We start from the raw sequence: 15376 nt of genomic DNA, 5'->3' as shown, positions 1-15376 counted from the left end.
GGTGATGCAGCGGGAGCGGGTGGTGAGGCAGCGGGAGATGGTGGTGAGGCAGCGGGAGACGGTGGTACGGCAGCGAGAGCGGGTGGTGAGGCAGCGGGAGACGGTATCCTAGCGATTGGAGCAGCTCCTGCACCATTGTGGAGATGGGACTTGGGACCCTGAGATCTGGACTTTGTTTTTCTTGTTTACCTTTTGGCCCTGTTAAATCTTTTAATTCTGATTTTCATAACCAATTCGGTGCCGGTGAATGGCGACTTTGTGCATTTTTCGCTGTATTTTATTTATTCCTATACTCAGTATGTGACAAATAAATAAATCTAAATCCAAAAGACGCTGGAGTCAGAGTCAACACAGTGTTGAACTGGAGGAACACAGCAGGACAGGCAGCATCAGTGAAGCAGGAAAGTTGACATTTCGGGTTTATACCCTTCAGTAGCACAGGCCCACTCCTGATGAAGTTGCAACACCGACTTTCCTGCTCTTCTGATGCTGCCTTTCCTTTCTCAGAGACTGCCAATGACTCAGGCTTACACCGCATGGATTTCAACTCAAGTTTCACCCTTCATGTTTCGAATCCACCCAGGATTACAAGTATCTCCAGGACATACAGTGTTATTCGGACTGCTGTTGCTGCTGGATCCTGTGATCCACAATCAATGCCATCGCTGTCATATGTGCATGCTCGACTCCACTCTGCAGCAACATCAACTCACCCTCTGTCAAAGCTGTGCCCTTCTCCAGTCTCGTTTCATCCTGCGTCTCATCTGTTGCCTCAACGAAAGACTTTTTGTTGGAGCTTGAGCACCTTGCTGCCTCCAGCAACTTATGAACTCCAACATTTGTCCTGCGCCAACCCCCTCCCCACCCCACCACTGCCTCTCAGACTACATTCTTTGCTTACTATTATCTGCCTTTACTGCTCGTGAACAAAGCTTTTCACTGTACTTTGGTACAAGTGACAATAATTAATCAATCGATCGATCAATCAATCAATCCCTTCCTGTCACACAGAGCCGATCCCTTACTGTCCCTTAGCACTCATGCCCTTCCAGCCCTCCGAGGCCATCACTTTCTGACCCCAAGGCCACTACCCCCAACTTCAGCCCTTGCTGTGTTTTCACCATACCTCCTGACCTTCCCTCTGTGAGGCTGATTTTACTGTCCTCAGCAAAGGACTCAGCTCCATAGACTTACGCTCCCACCCCCCCACCCCCATCTTAATGAATTTCAGGCTTGTCGAGATATTGAACTGTTTTTCCACTGTTTCCATGCTCACTTCTTCAGGTAGGACCCCACCCACCCCCCATCCTTGTTCCACTGATCCCTTCACCTGCTCCAGTATTCACCCTCCACTTGGACCCCTTCTCCAGCCTCTTACCTGCCCTCAATGTCTTCATTGAAAACTGCCGGTGTGACATCGGCTGTCGCAATTTCTTTGCTCCTCTCACCCACTCTAACCTGTTCCCTTCTGAAATTACCGCACTTCGCTCTGTTAGATCCAACCCTAACTTTGTTATCAAACCCACTGACAAAGGTGGTGCTGTTGTAGTCTGGCGCGCTGGTCTTTACCTTGTGGAGGCTCAGTGCCAACTCTGAGACTTCTTCCTATCTCCCCCGGACGATGACCCCACATCCAAACACCGACCTCATTCCCTCTGGAGATCTCAAACCCCACCCCCCACCACCACTGCCTCCAACCTTATAGTCTCCCATCCCCTGACAGTCCATTTCTACCTCCTTCCCAAAATCCCCAAACCAGACTGCTCTGGTAGGCCCATCATATCAACCTGTCCTGTCCCACTGAGCTTGTTTCCTCCTCCCTTGACTCCATCCTGTCTCCACTTGTCCAGACCCTACCCTCCTCTATCCGCGAATCATCTGATGAGCTTCACCATACTGACAATTTCCAGTTCCCTGGCCTTAACTGCCTCCTGTTCACCATGGATGTCCAATTCCTCTATACTTCCTTTCCCCACCAGGATGGCCTGAGAGCTCTTGGCTTCTTCCTTGACCAGAAGCCTGAACTGTCCCCGTCCACCACCACTCTCTTCTGTTTGGCTGAACTTATTCTCTCACTTAACAATTTCTCCTTTATTTCATCTCACTTCTGCCAAGTTAAAGGAGTGGCAGTGGGCACCTGCGTGAGTCCCAGTTATGCCGCCTCTTTATGGGATATGTGGAACAATCCTTGTTCCAGTCCTACACTGGCCCCCCTCTGACAACTCTTTCTCTCGCAACATCGAGAACTGTTTCGGTGCCACTTCATGCTTCTGTCTGGATCTTGAAAAGTTTGTTCATTCTGCCTCCAATTTCCACCCCTCTATAATTTTCACGTTGTCCATTTCCGACGCTTTCCTTCCTTTCCTTGACTTCTGTCTCCATTTCGGGGAATAAACTGTCCAGTGCCATCCACTGCATAGCCACTAACTCCCATAGTTACCTTCACTACAGCTCCTTATACCCCACGTCCTGCAAGGATTCCATCCCATTCTAACAGTTCCTTCACCCGCGTAGCATCTGTTCAGATGATGCCACCTTCCAAAACAGCACTGCTGACATGGTTTCCTTCTTCCATAACCACGATTTCCCACCCACTTTGGTTGACAGGGCCTTCAATCACATCTGACCTATCACCCGTGCGCTTCTGCCCTTGCGCCTTCCTATTCCAACGTGATCGCGTCCCCCTTGTTCTCACTTTTCACCTCACCAACCTCTGCATTCAAAGGATCACTCTCTGCCATTTCAGACAACTCCAACAGAACACCGCTACCAAACACATCAACACTGCGCTGCTCCAGTGAATCACAGCACAAACTGGAGGAACAACATCTCATCTTCAGACTAGATACTTCACAGCCTCTAGGCTGAATATTGAGCTCAACGCTTCCAAATTGTGAACCCATTGCTTCCTTTTCTGTTTCCTTTGCTTGTTACATTCTCTGTCACCATGTCCTCTCTTCTATCCCTCCACACCAGTGGGACTGTCTGCTCTTTCCAGTCTGGCAGTTCGACACACCATTGTTCTGCCTTGCTGACATTCCGATTGCTTAACCTGAACCATCAATGTCCTTTCTCCCCCAGCACTCCAACTCCCCTTCTGCACCATCCACACTTCATTTCTGATGAAGAGTCATCTAGACTCGAAAGTTAGCCTGCTCTCTCTCTCTCTATGGATGCTGCCTGACCCGCTGTGATCTCCAGCATTTTTTTTGTTTTCTGCTCCAGCCCCTTTCCCATGCCTCACTAGTCACTCACCCACGTCCCACCTGCCCCTTCCCCGCACGCCAGCAGCCTGTCTCTCCTTCTTCCCCACTATAGTCGTTCATTCAGATACAATCACTGCTAAAGTGGATGTTTCCCACTGAGTTTAGGAATTGAGAGTACCCACCCCCACCTCAGGGTGCTGTACACCCCCCCACCTCAGGGTGCTGTACCCCCCCCCCACCTCATAGTGCTGTACCCCCTACCTCGTGGTGCTGTATCCTCCCCACATCGGGTGTTGAGCCCAATGGAGTCACAGTTAGCAGGCTGGGTGGGGATGTTATGTACAACTCACCTGCCAGAACCAGGTGCCCTGCAAGATTGCCAGGCTGGTTCGGAATAACTCCAAGATGACGTTATCCCTCAGGAAAACCTCTAACATTATGATTATGGAGCCTCCGAATACTGCGGTGAGTAGCAAGGAGTGGATGTGCTGATCGAGAGGGTTTCGGTTTTGGACGTGGAAATAAAATAAAAAACCTGCAGAAAGTAAGGTAGACATCAATAAGCAATCACATGAAGCCTGACATGCACAGTGTAAATCACACTAATGCTGATTTCCAAAGCATGAACACCTGAAGCTGGGAGAGTTTGGATAATGAGTCATCATTTTCCTCCTGGCTGATTAGCTCTGATAGATTTTGGGTTTTTGTTTTCAAATCTGCTGCTCTTATTTCTGATGGTACATGTCCACGGTGGAAACTATAGTTTTGCCTTTGAGGAGATCCCATTTGCTATTTTGTGTGATTTTTAGTTGAGCAGGATTTTTAATTTTTAAAGAGGACATTGGATTCTTATTTTTAAAAGAATGCCTTTGATTTAGGGTCCAAGAAGTCCTGTTTCTTATGTTTTAAAAAAGACTTCTGAAGAAGGGTCAGTGGGCTTGAAACCATTAACTCTGTTTTCTCTACATAGATGCTGCCAGACCTGCTGAGTTTCTCGATCAATTTCTGTTTTTATGTGTATCTACACAGAAGGTGGATACAGGGGGCAGGAATTTTCTTCCACAGTCTGACCCTGTCATGAGCCCAATTTTCATTTTCAATTCATCTGTGGGATGTGGGCGTCACTGGCTGGCCAGCATTTCTTGCCTACCCCTAGTTGCCCTTGAGAAGGCGGTGATGAGCTGCCTTCTTGAACCGTTGCAGTCCTCCTGCTGTGGGTTGACCCACAATGCTATTGGGGAGGGAATTCCAGGATTTTGACCCAGTGACAGTGAAGGAACGGCGATATATTTCCAAATCAGGATGGTGAGTGACTTGGAGGGGAACTTGGAGGTGGTGGTGTTCCCATATGTCGGATGCTCTTATCCTTCTAGATGGGAGTGGTTGTGAGTTTAGAAGGTGCTATCTGAGGATCTTTGGTGATTTTCTGCAGTGCATCTTGTAGATAGTACACACTGCTGCTACTGAGCATTGGTGGAGGGAGTGAATGCTTGTGGATGTAGTGACAATCAAGCAGGATGGTGTCAAACTTCTTGAGTGTTGTTGAGGCTGCACTCATCCAGGCAAGTGGGGAGTATTCCATCACACTCCCGACTTGTGCCTTGTAGATTGTGGACAGGCTTTGAGGAGTCAGGAGGTGAGTTACTCGCTGCAGTATTTCTAGCTTCTGGCCTGCTGTTGTAGCCACTGTATTAATGTGGTGAGTCCAGTTGAGTTTCTGATCAATGGTAACCCCCCGGATGTTGATAGTGGGGGATTCAGTGATGATAACATTGAATGTCAAGGGGCAGTGGTTAGATTGTCTCTTGTTGGTGATGATCATTAGCCTGGCATTTGTGTGGCATGAATGTCACTTGCCACTTGTCAGCCCAAGCCTGGATATTGTCCAGATTTTGTTGCATATGAACATGGACTGCTCCAGTATCTGACGAGTCACGAATGGTACTGAACATTGTGCAGTCATCAGCGAACATCCCCACTTCTGACCTGATGATGGAGGGAAGCAGCTGAAGATGGTTGGGCCTAGGACACTATCCTGAGGAACTCCTGCAGAGATGTCCTAGAGTTGAGATGATTGACCTCCCACAACCCTGACCATCTTCCTATGTGTCAGGTATGACTCCAACCACCGGAGAGTTTGCCACTGATACCCATTGATTCCAGTTTTGCTCGGGCTCCTTGATGCCACATGTGGTCGAATGCAGCCTTTATATCAAGGGCTGTCACTCTTACCTCACCTCTGTAATTCAGCTCTTGTATCCATGTTTGAACCAAGGCTGCAATGAGGTCAGGAGCTGAGTGGCCCTGGCAGAACCCAAACTGGGCGTCACTGAGCAGGTTATTGCTGAGCAGGTGCTGCTTGATAGCACTGCTGGTGACACCTTCCATCATTTTACTGATGATCGAGAGGAGACTGATGGGACGGTAATTGGCCAGGTTGAATTTGTTTTGCTTTTTGAGTACAGGACATACTTGGGCAATTTTCCACATTGTCGGGTAAATACCAGTGTTGTAAGTGTACTGGAACAGCTCGGCTAGGGGGAGTGGCATGTTCTGGAGCACAAGTCTTCAATACTATTGCCGGAATGTTGTCAGGGCTGGTAGCCTTTGCAGTATCCAGTGTCTCCAACCGTTTCTTGATATCACGTGGAGTGAATCAAATTGGCTGAAGACTGGTATCTGTAATGCTGGGGACCACTGGAGGAGGCTGAGATGGATCATCCACTCAGGACTTCTGGCTGAAGATTGATGCAAATGCTTCAGCCTTATCTTTTGCACTGATGTGCTGGGCTCTTCCATCATTGAGGATGGGAATATTTGTGGAGCCTCCTCCTCCAGTGAGTTGTTTAATTGTCCACCACCATTCACGACTGGATGTGGCAAGACTGTAGAGCTTAGATCTGATCCGTTGGTTGTGGGATTGCTTAGCTCTGTCTACCACCTGCTGCTTTCGCTGTTTGACGTGCAAGTAGTCCTGCTTGGTGGCTTCACCAGGTTGATACCTCCTCTTCAGGTATGCCCGGTGCTGCTCATGGCATGCCCTCCTGCACTCTCCATTGAACCAGGATTGATCCCCTGTGTTGATGGTAATGGTTGAGTGGGGGATATGCCGGGCCATGGGGTTACAGATTGTGCTGGAGTACAATTCTGCTGCTATTGATGGCCCACAGTGCCTCATGAATGCCCAGCCTTGAGTTGCTAGATCTGTGCGAAGTCTGTCCCATTTAGCACGGTGATAGTGCCACACAACACTTTAGACATTATTCTCAATGTGAATGTGAGATTTTGTCTCTGCAAGGACTGTGCGATGGTCACTCTTACCTTTACTGTCATGGACAAATGCCACTGCAGCTGGCAGATTGGTGAGGATGAGGTCAAGTATGTTTTTCCCTCTTGTTGGTTCCCTCATCACCTGCCGCAGACCCAGTCTAGCAGCTATGTTCTTTAGGACCCGACCAATAGTTTTGCTGCTGAGCCACTCTTGGTGGTGGACATTGAAATCCCCCACCAGAGTACATTTTGTGCCCTTGCCATCCTCAGTGCTTCCTCTAAGTGTTGTTCAACATTGAGGAGTACTGATTCATCAGCTGAGGGAGGATGGTATGTGGTAATCAGCAGGAGGTTTCCTTGCCCATGTTTAACCTGAAGCTATGAGACTTCGTGGGGTCCCGAGTCAATGTTGAGGACTACTAGAGCAACACCCTCCCGACTGTATACCACTGTGCCGCCACCTCTGCTCTGTGACAGGACATATCCAGGGATGGTGGTGGTGGTGTCTGGGTCGTTGTCAGTAAGCTATGATTCTGTGAGTATGACTATGTCAGGCTGTTGCTTGACTAATCTATGAGACAGCTCTCCCAATTTTGATACTAACCCCTAGATGTTAGTGAGGGGGACTTTGCAGGATCAACAGGGCTGTTTCTGCCGTTGTCTTTTCTGGTGCCTAGGTAGATGCCAGGTGATCCATCCAGTTTCATTTCTTTGAGACTTTGTAGAGATTGGTACATCTGAGTGGCTTGCTAGGCCATTTCAGTGGGCAATTGAGAGTCAACCATATTGCTATGGGTTTGGAGTCACATGTAGGCCAGACCAGATGAGGGTGGCAGATTCTGTCCCCTGAAGGGCATTAGTGAAACAGATTATTTTTTCCAACAATCAGCAATGATTTCATGGTGATCAGTAGATTCTTAATTCCAGACTTTTTTTTTGAATTCCAATTCCACCATCTGCCATGGTGGGATTCGAACCCGGGTCCCCAAAACATCGGCTGGGCTTCTGGATTAATAGTTTAGCGATAACACCACTAGGCCATTGCCTACCCTGTTGATGCTGGCTGACCCTCTGTGGGATCAAGTTGAACAGATGGGAACCTACTGCTTCAAAGAGAGAGTTCTGCTGATGCCCCCGGGTTTTTAATGGAGCAGGAGAGAGGATTTTCTTTTAAGTCTCAAGTGTGTTTGAGGTTTACAAAAGTCACTGTTCTAGAGATCAAGGAGGAGATTTCTTCACTGAAAACAAAAAGTCAAGGTTAGGGATCATGCCACAGAATGGCAGAGGTGAGAAATGTTCCAATTACTGGGATTGTTCTGTTCAACATTTATATGAACAGGAACAGGAACAAAAACAGAAGTTGCTGGAAAAGCTCAGCAGGTCTGGCAGCATCTAGGAAGAAAAAATCAGAGTTAACGTTTCGGGTCCAGTGACACTTATTCAGAACAGAGGAAGAACTCAGATTGCTAGTCCCAATTCAAGGACAATTAGGAGTCACCCACATTGCTGGATGACTGGAATGACATAGAGGCCAGACTAGGTGAGGATGGCAGATTTCCTTCCTCAAAGGGCATTACAGACTAGATAGGTTTACAACAATCAACAATTACATTTTCACCTTTCGGTCAACTTTTATCCCAAATGTTTACTGAATAAAAATTGTACCATTTGTCATGGTCAGATGAAACATTAGCCTAGCTTCTGGATTCCAAACACAATGATGTTACCACTACATCTGTGTTGTAATACTGAGAAGGTTTGGGACAAAATGCAAAGTGTTTTACACACTGGGTGTGAAATTGGCAAATGAATTTCATAAGAGGTAAGTGCAGCAGCAGGATGAATGGAGAGGTCAAACAAGACCAAGAAAATCAGTGTATGAATGAGGTGGAGCATAATCTCCCAGGTTCGAGGAGAGAGTTACATTGTGACTGAGGTAAAAATGATATTAACATCAGGAAAACCAAAATTACTTGGCTCAGCAATCTCAATAGGCCTCTTAAAGCTTCACAGTGATTGGTTACTTAAACTCGGAAGACTTATCAACAGATTGAAAACCTCCAGGTCACTGGATAAGTCCAGCTGAAGGTTAGGGTTCACTGTGGAGCACATCAATGAAGGTCAGGGGTCAGTGTGGAGCAAGTCATTTGGGGGAGGGGTCAGTGTGGGGCAGGTCAATGAGGATCAGGGTCAGTATGGAGCAGAGTCAGAGGGTCAGGTGTAGTGCGGAGTGAGTCAGTGAAGGTCAGGGGTTAATGTGGAGCAAAGTCAATGAGGGGAATGAATTGGTATGGATGGGTCATTGAGGGTTAGTGTGGAACAAGTCATTGAGGGTCAGAGGTTAGTGTAGGGCAGGTCAATTAAGGTGAGGCATCAGTGTGAGGCAAGATATTGAGGGTCAAGTGTCAGTGTGGAACAAAGTCAATGAGGGGGATGGGTCTGTGTGGGGTGGGTCCTTGAGGGTCAAGGGCAGTGTGTGGCAAGTCATTGAGAGTTTGGGGTTAGTATGGGGCATGTCATTGAGGGTTTGAGGTTAGTATGGGGCAAGTCATTGAACGTTCGGTGTCAGTGGCGTTGTGGGGGAGTAGTCAGTGCAATGTAAATGCCATTACATCCAGGACAGGTGCTGACTTTGTGAGCTGGTAATGGTGCTACATGTTGTGTTGGTGGGTCACATAGACGAGCACAGAGCCACTCACCTTCATTAAATACGGCCAGTGAAAGGACAAGACGGTCAAGGCCAATGGGGAGCCGGAGTGAGGAGTACGTCAGGATGTCCACAATCCCAGAAATGCCAAAGAACAGGTACATGGTGCTGTGCTGCCAGTTCATCAGTTTGACCCAGGATTCTCTGTCTGCGCTCAGTAGGTGTAGGTGAGGCCCATCAGGCACAAACTGCTCGGCCAGAATTCCTAGAGTTAGACACGTGCACAAAGAGGAGAACTGAAATCTCTGACATCTGTCCATTGCTAATCAGTTAGAGCAACCAATAGAACAGGGCACCACCTGAACTGTGGCCAGTATTGGTGACCAGACCCACTGTTGAATGTGGATTGTAAAGTCCTCTCTAAGATCATCACCGACCAGTTCAGGTCTGTTCTGGGATTGATGATCCACCCCTACCAAACCTGTGCTGTACCAGGCAGGACAATCCCTGCGGGTTTATGCTCCTCAGGGATACAATTGGCCTCGTGCAGGGCAGGGCTGTGGATACCTGCCTCATCAGCCTGGATCAGGAGAAGGCCTTTGACAGGATATTACACACCTACATGTGGGATTTACTGGGGAGGGAATTGCAATTGGATCTGACTGTTCTAACCAACATCGTTAGTGTAGTCTCAATCAACGGGTGAAAATCAGAAAGCTTCTCAATCAGACCTGGGGTCAGGCAAGGCTGCCCCTGTCTGCTGCCATGTTTGTGTGTTGTATAGAACATTTTGCCAAATCCAAGAGGAAGGATCCGAGCCTGAGAGGCGTGACTATTCCAGGCAGCGGAGGCCTGCAGGTCAAAGCCTTCCTTCACATAGTTGACGTTGCTATTTTCTGCTCGGATCCACTGTCAGCGCGCAGACTCATGAGGATCTGCAACAAGTTCGAATTGGCCTCAGGAGCCAAGGTAAATCAAAGCAAATGCAAGCCCAAGTTCTTTGAGAATGTGCCTTTGCAAAGAAAGTCTGGAGAGAGATGCAGTGGTTTCTGTTGAGGTTTGTCCTGAGCAGCTCCGTGACACAGGACTTTGTGCTCCACAACTATTCCCAGGAAGCACACCGGGACAAATATCGACTCCACCTGGAGGACCATCAACTCAGTGAAAGATGCTCTTTGGTCTGCCCAGAGCAAAGAGTTGACCTTGAACGAGTGTTGCAGACTGGCATATTCCAAGATTCAGGACAAGTGCTGAGGGATGCACTAAATCATGGGACAGCTGGCACCAAGGTGCATTTGGGAAAGACCCAAAATCGAGGATCTTTCTGCCAAAATATAATAAGAGTCCATTCAGTTGTCAAACCCTCTTGGTATCTCCAAATGAACATCAATAGTTTCCTGCATAATGAATTTGGCTTTGCAACTATAGTGAAGCTCTGCAAATGCCAAAAATTCCAATGGTTCGTTTATTTTTTGTCTCTGCAGAGACTGTTCAGAACTCATTATTGTATGCACTTTTAGATTTTTTTTATGAATAAAGTATATATTAAATAAGAAATAATACCAAAAAGTGATTGCTCTGACTTTCTCACTGATGGAGAGAAGCAGAGGCCAGGATAAGAAAGTGAAGTGTTTCCTTGCCCTTGTGGGTGAGGTATATAGTGACGGACAGACTGTGCTCATTATTATGCTCACACAATACAGACCCATGAGCCAGAGAATGCATAAATGAAGTCTCAATCTGAAATGGACACTTTCCCATCAAACAAAATAGAGTTGAGAGGTCAGGTGACTGTTACTTGCATGACAGTGATGCAAATAATTAATGTGCAAATTATCCTTCCTGTAGCTAACGATAAATTTGAATGACTGCTCTCACAGTACTGTTTTTGACTCTTTCAGTCCCAAATTGAAATTCAGGGACAGGATGGAAAAGCTGTAGTTTATCAAAGACCGTGTGTGAATCAGTGACACCTGAACTCTGTTTCCTGACAATGGCCCCAAACTATCAGAAAAAAAACTGACGAGAACAGTACTGTAGTCACCTGACCGAGACCAGGTTTCCATTCAGGAAGTTTAGTAAGAACATAATCTAAACAAACCAGAACTGAGATTACCAGCAAAAGGAAAGAAACTGCTGGAGGCAGAGACTCAGCTTGGCCTTAAACTCTGTACCTGAGGGGCCAGACCACGACTTCTGGGTTTTCATCAACTGCCCTGAATCCCAATAATTTCCTGAAGAGTGTTACAGTGTCCACAATTTCATTTCTGCTACGGTTCCATTTCTTTAAAAAGTAAAGTCACTGTAGTCTCTGATATTTATAAGGGAGACAGAGGCTGGTGCCGGTTTAACTTGAGGGTCACCATGCCTCAGAATGGGGTTGGTGGGTGGGGGGGTTTGTTGAGAAAGAGAGTGCTTCATGTGACCTCAGCCACGAGGCCATGCTGTTGGTGTCGCAAACCATCTGTCCAGCCAACTGAGCCACCTGACTCCAACAGCACCCAGCCAGGTACGTGGACCCCAGAACCTCTGATTGAAAGTTTGGTTCTGGACTGACTGAGCTCACCAGGCATCTTCATTACATGCTTTTTTAACCCTTATCAAAATTGCAATTGATTACCCTCAAATTAAACCCTAATGTTGCCCTGCATGGTGGGAATCAGAGCCAGAACACTCAGAATCTGCATCCTCTTGGGAAAACCCCTGGCATTACTTTCAAAAATAATCTGTTTTTATTCACACATGGGATGTGAACATATTGTCGATCCATAGTTAGCCTTGAGAAGATGGTAGTGAGCTGCCTTCTTGAATCGCTGCAGTCCACATGCTGTAGCCATAATATCCACAGGGAGGGAATTCCAAGGCTTTGACCCAGCGACAGCGAAGGACAGCGATATATTTCCAAGTCAGGATGGTGAGTGGCTTGGAGGGCAACTTGCAAGTGATGGTGTATCTGCTGTTCTTGTCTTTCTGCAGGGAAGTGTTTGTGGGTTTGGAAGGTGCTATCTCAGGATCTTTGGTGAATTTCTGCAGTGCATCTTGTAGATATTAGCACTGCTGCTACTGAGTGTCATTGATGGAGGGAGTGGATGATTGTGGATGTAGTGCAAATCAAGTGGACTGCTTTGTGCTAGTTAATGCCAAGCGTCTTGAGTGTTGTTGGAGCTCTCCCCCTCTAGGCAAATATTCCATCATACTGTTGACTTGTGCCTTGTAGATGATAGACAGGCTTTGGGAAGTCAACAATTGACACACTCTCACCTTAGCTCTGCAATTCAGCACTGGTATCCTTGTTTGAACTAAGGCTGTCATGAGGTCAGGAGCTGAGTGACTCTGGTGGAACCCAAACTGGGCATCACTGAGCAGGTTATTGCTGAGCAGGTGCTGCTTGATAGCACTGAGAGCATACTGATAGGGCAGTAATTGGCCGGGTTACATTTGTCCTGCTTTTTATGTACAGGACATACCCAGAAAATTTTCTACATTGTCAGGTAGATGCCAGTATTGTAGCTGTCCTGGAACAGCTTGGCCAGGGGAGTGGCAAGTTCTGGATTACAAGTCTTCAGTATCTTTGCTGGAATGTTCTATTGTGACAGTGTGTTAGTAAATCTGCAAGGCCACTGTGTCACCGTAACCCTGTGTTAATGTGTGTGCAGAGTCACTGTGACAGTGTGTTAGTGTGTGAGGAGTTAGTATGGGACATTTAAATGCAATCGGTATGGCACTCTGTGTGTGAGGGTCACTGTGACAGAGTGTGTATTTGTCTATAACACAGATTTAATGTTGGGCCAGTGTGATACTGTGTGTGTGCACAGCACCTCACATTTATCCAGATTGAATTCTATTTGTCACCTATCAGCTGTTTATTTCCTCTTGTAACTTTTTGACGCTCCACCGATGTTTGTATCGATATAGATCACTTACTGATAAGTTACTGATCGACACTCCAACATTCAAGTGTAAATCACATATTACCACAAACAGCAAGGACCCCAACATGGGCCCCCAACGTGGGCAGCATGTTGGCACAGTGGTTAGCACTGCACCCTCACAGTGCAAAGGACCCAAGTTCAATTCCACCCTTGGGAGACTGTCTGTGTGATGTTTGCACATTCTCCCTGAGCCTGCATGGGTTTCCTCCAGGTGCTCTGGTTTCGTCCCAGTTTCCAAAGATGTGCAGGTTAGGTGGATTAGCTACTCTAAATTGCATGTACTGTCCAGTAGGTTAGGTGTGTTAGCCCATGGTAAATATGGAGTTACAGGGATAGGGTAGAAGGGTGAGTCCAGGTGGGATGCTCTTCAGAGGGTAGGTGTAGACTTGATGGGCTGAATTGTGTCCTTCTGCACTGTAGGGGTTCTATGACTCCTGTGGGACCCCACTGGACACAGCACAGACTGCATGTGGAGAAACACTCCCCAACCATCACCCTCTGCTTTGTGCTACTCAGACAATTGTGAATCAAATTTCCAATGGCTTTTACCTTTACTATAGATCTCCCAAGCAGGACCTCAACAAAATCCTTGCTGAAGTCTTAACAGACTGCATCAAAAACATTGACCTCATCTACACACCTGAACATCTCTGACAAATTCAATCAATTGGTCAGATCGGACCTTTTCTTAGCAAAACTATGCTGACTGTTCTTGATTAATCCCTGTGTCTCCAAAAGCAGATTAATTCTGTCCCTCAGAATTGTTTCCAATAGTTTCTCCACTACCAAGTCTAGACTGACTGGCTTGTCGTTTCCTGGTTCATCCCGTGCTCCCTTCTTGAATAATGGTACCACTTTGGCTGTCCTCCAATCCCCCAACACCTTTCCTGTGGCCAGAGAGGAACTGAAAATTATTGTCAGCGTGCTGAAGGTGGGTAAATTAACCAGACTAGGTGGACTACACACCAGGGTTCTGAAGAAGATAGCTGAGGAGATTGTGGAAGCACTGGTGATTATCTTTGAAGAATCAGTGGAGTCAGGGAGGGACCCAGAGGATTGAAAAATAGCTAATGGAGCACCCCCGTTTAAAAAGGGAGGGAGGCAGAAAACAGGAAACTATTGGCCAGTTGTCCTGACCTCATAGGTAAGACCTTGGTAAGATTTTTGAGTCTATTATTAAGGATGAGATTGCGGAGTACTTGGAAGTGCATCGTAAAGTAAGGCAGAGTCAGCAAAGGGAGGTTATGCCTGACAAATCTGTTAGAATTCTTTGAGAAGGTAACAAGCAAGTTAGACAAAGGAGAGCCAGTGGAAGTGATCTATTTTGATTCCCAGAAGGATTTTGATAGGGTGCCCCATAGGAAGCTGCTAAATACAATAAGAGTCCATAGTGTTAGGGGCAAGGTACCGGCATGAGTAGAGGATTGGCTGACTGGCAGAAGACAGAGAGTAGGGATAAAAGGTTTTTTTCCCCAGGATGGCAGCGAGTGACCAATGGAGTTCTGCAGGAGTTAGTGCTGGGATGACAACTATTCACGTTCATAGAATTCCTACAGCGTGGAAACAGGCCCTTCGGCCCAACAAGTCCACACCGACCCTTGGAGCATCTCACCCAGACCTACCCCCTTATGACCCACCTAAGCCACATATCCCTGAACACTACAGGTAATTTAGCATGGCCAATCCACTTAGCCTGCACATCTTTGGACTGTGGGAGGAAACTGGAGCACCTGGAGGAAACCCATACAGACACGTGGAGAATGTACAAACTCCACACAGACAGTCGCTCGAGGGTGGAATTGAACCTGGGTCCCTGGCGCTGTGAGGCAGCAGTGCTAACCACTGAGCCACCTTATACATTAATGTTCAGAATGAAGGAACTAAAGGCGTTGTTGTAAAGTTTGCAGATGACACAAAGGTAGGTGAAGGGATTGGTAGTGTTGAGGAGGCAGGGAGACTGTAGAAGGACTTTGACAGATTTGGAGAGAGAGCAAAGATATATCAGCCATGATTGAATGGTGGAGCAGACTCTATAGGCCCAATGGCCTAATTCTGCTCCTATATCTTGTGGTCTGATGGTCTCTTCTTTATTTTTTCTGCCAAATGGACAATTTCCCATTTTTTCACATTGTACTCCTTTTGCCAAATCTTTGTCCACTCACTGAACCTTTCTATATTTCTTTGTAGGCTCCTTATGTCCTATTCACAACCCACTTTCCTCCCAATCTTTGTATCATCAGTAAATTTAGCTACAATATCCTCAGTCCCCTTCACCCAAATCATTTCTATAAATTGTAAAGAATTGAGGTCTCAGAACTGAC

The 15376-nt window shown here is 46.9% G+C and overlaps 1 protein-coding gene across 2 annotated transcripts in view; it reads right to left on the bottom strand.

Moving 5' to 3' along the window:
- The window catches only part of tmem45b (transmembrane protein 45B), a 34777-nt gene that overhangs the window by 6385 nt on the left and 13016 nt on the right, over positions 1-15376 (bottom strand). For both annotated transcript variants that reach the window (XM_048615467.1, XM_048615466.1), the window contains exons 3-4: positions 9176-9388; positions 3557-3741 (exon numbers count right to left, since the gene is read on the bottom strand). In XM_048615467.1, coding sequence (XP_048471424.1) covers positions 3557-3741; positions 9176-9388 — 398 coding nt within the window. The remainder of the gene's footprint in view (positions 1-3556; positions 3742-9175; positions 9389-15376) is intronic.

Source organism: Rhincodon typus, chromosome 32 (genome assembly GCF_021869965.1).
Source record: "Rhincodon typus isolate 14 chromosome 32, sRhiTyp1.1, whole genome shotgun sequence".
NCBI classification, from domain to species: Eukaryota; Metazoa; Chordata; class Chondrichthyes; order Orectolobiformes; family Rhincodontidae; genus Rhincodon; species Rhincodon typus.
This window is presented reverse-complemented; position numbering and strand designations above follow the sequence as displayed.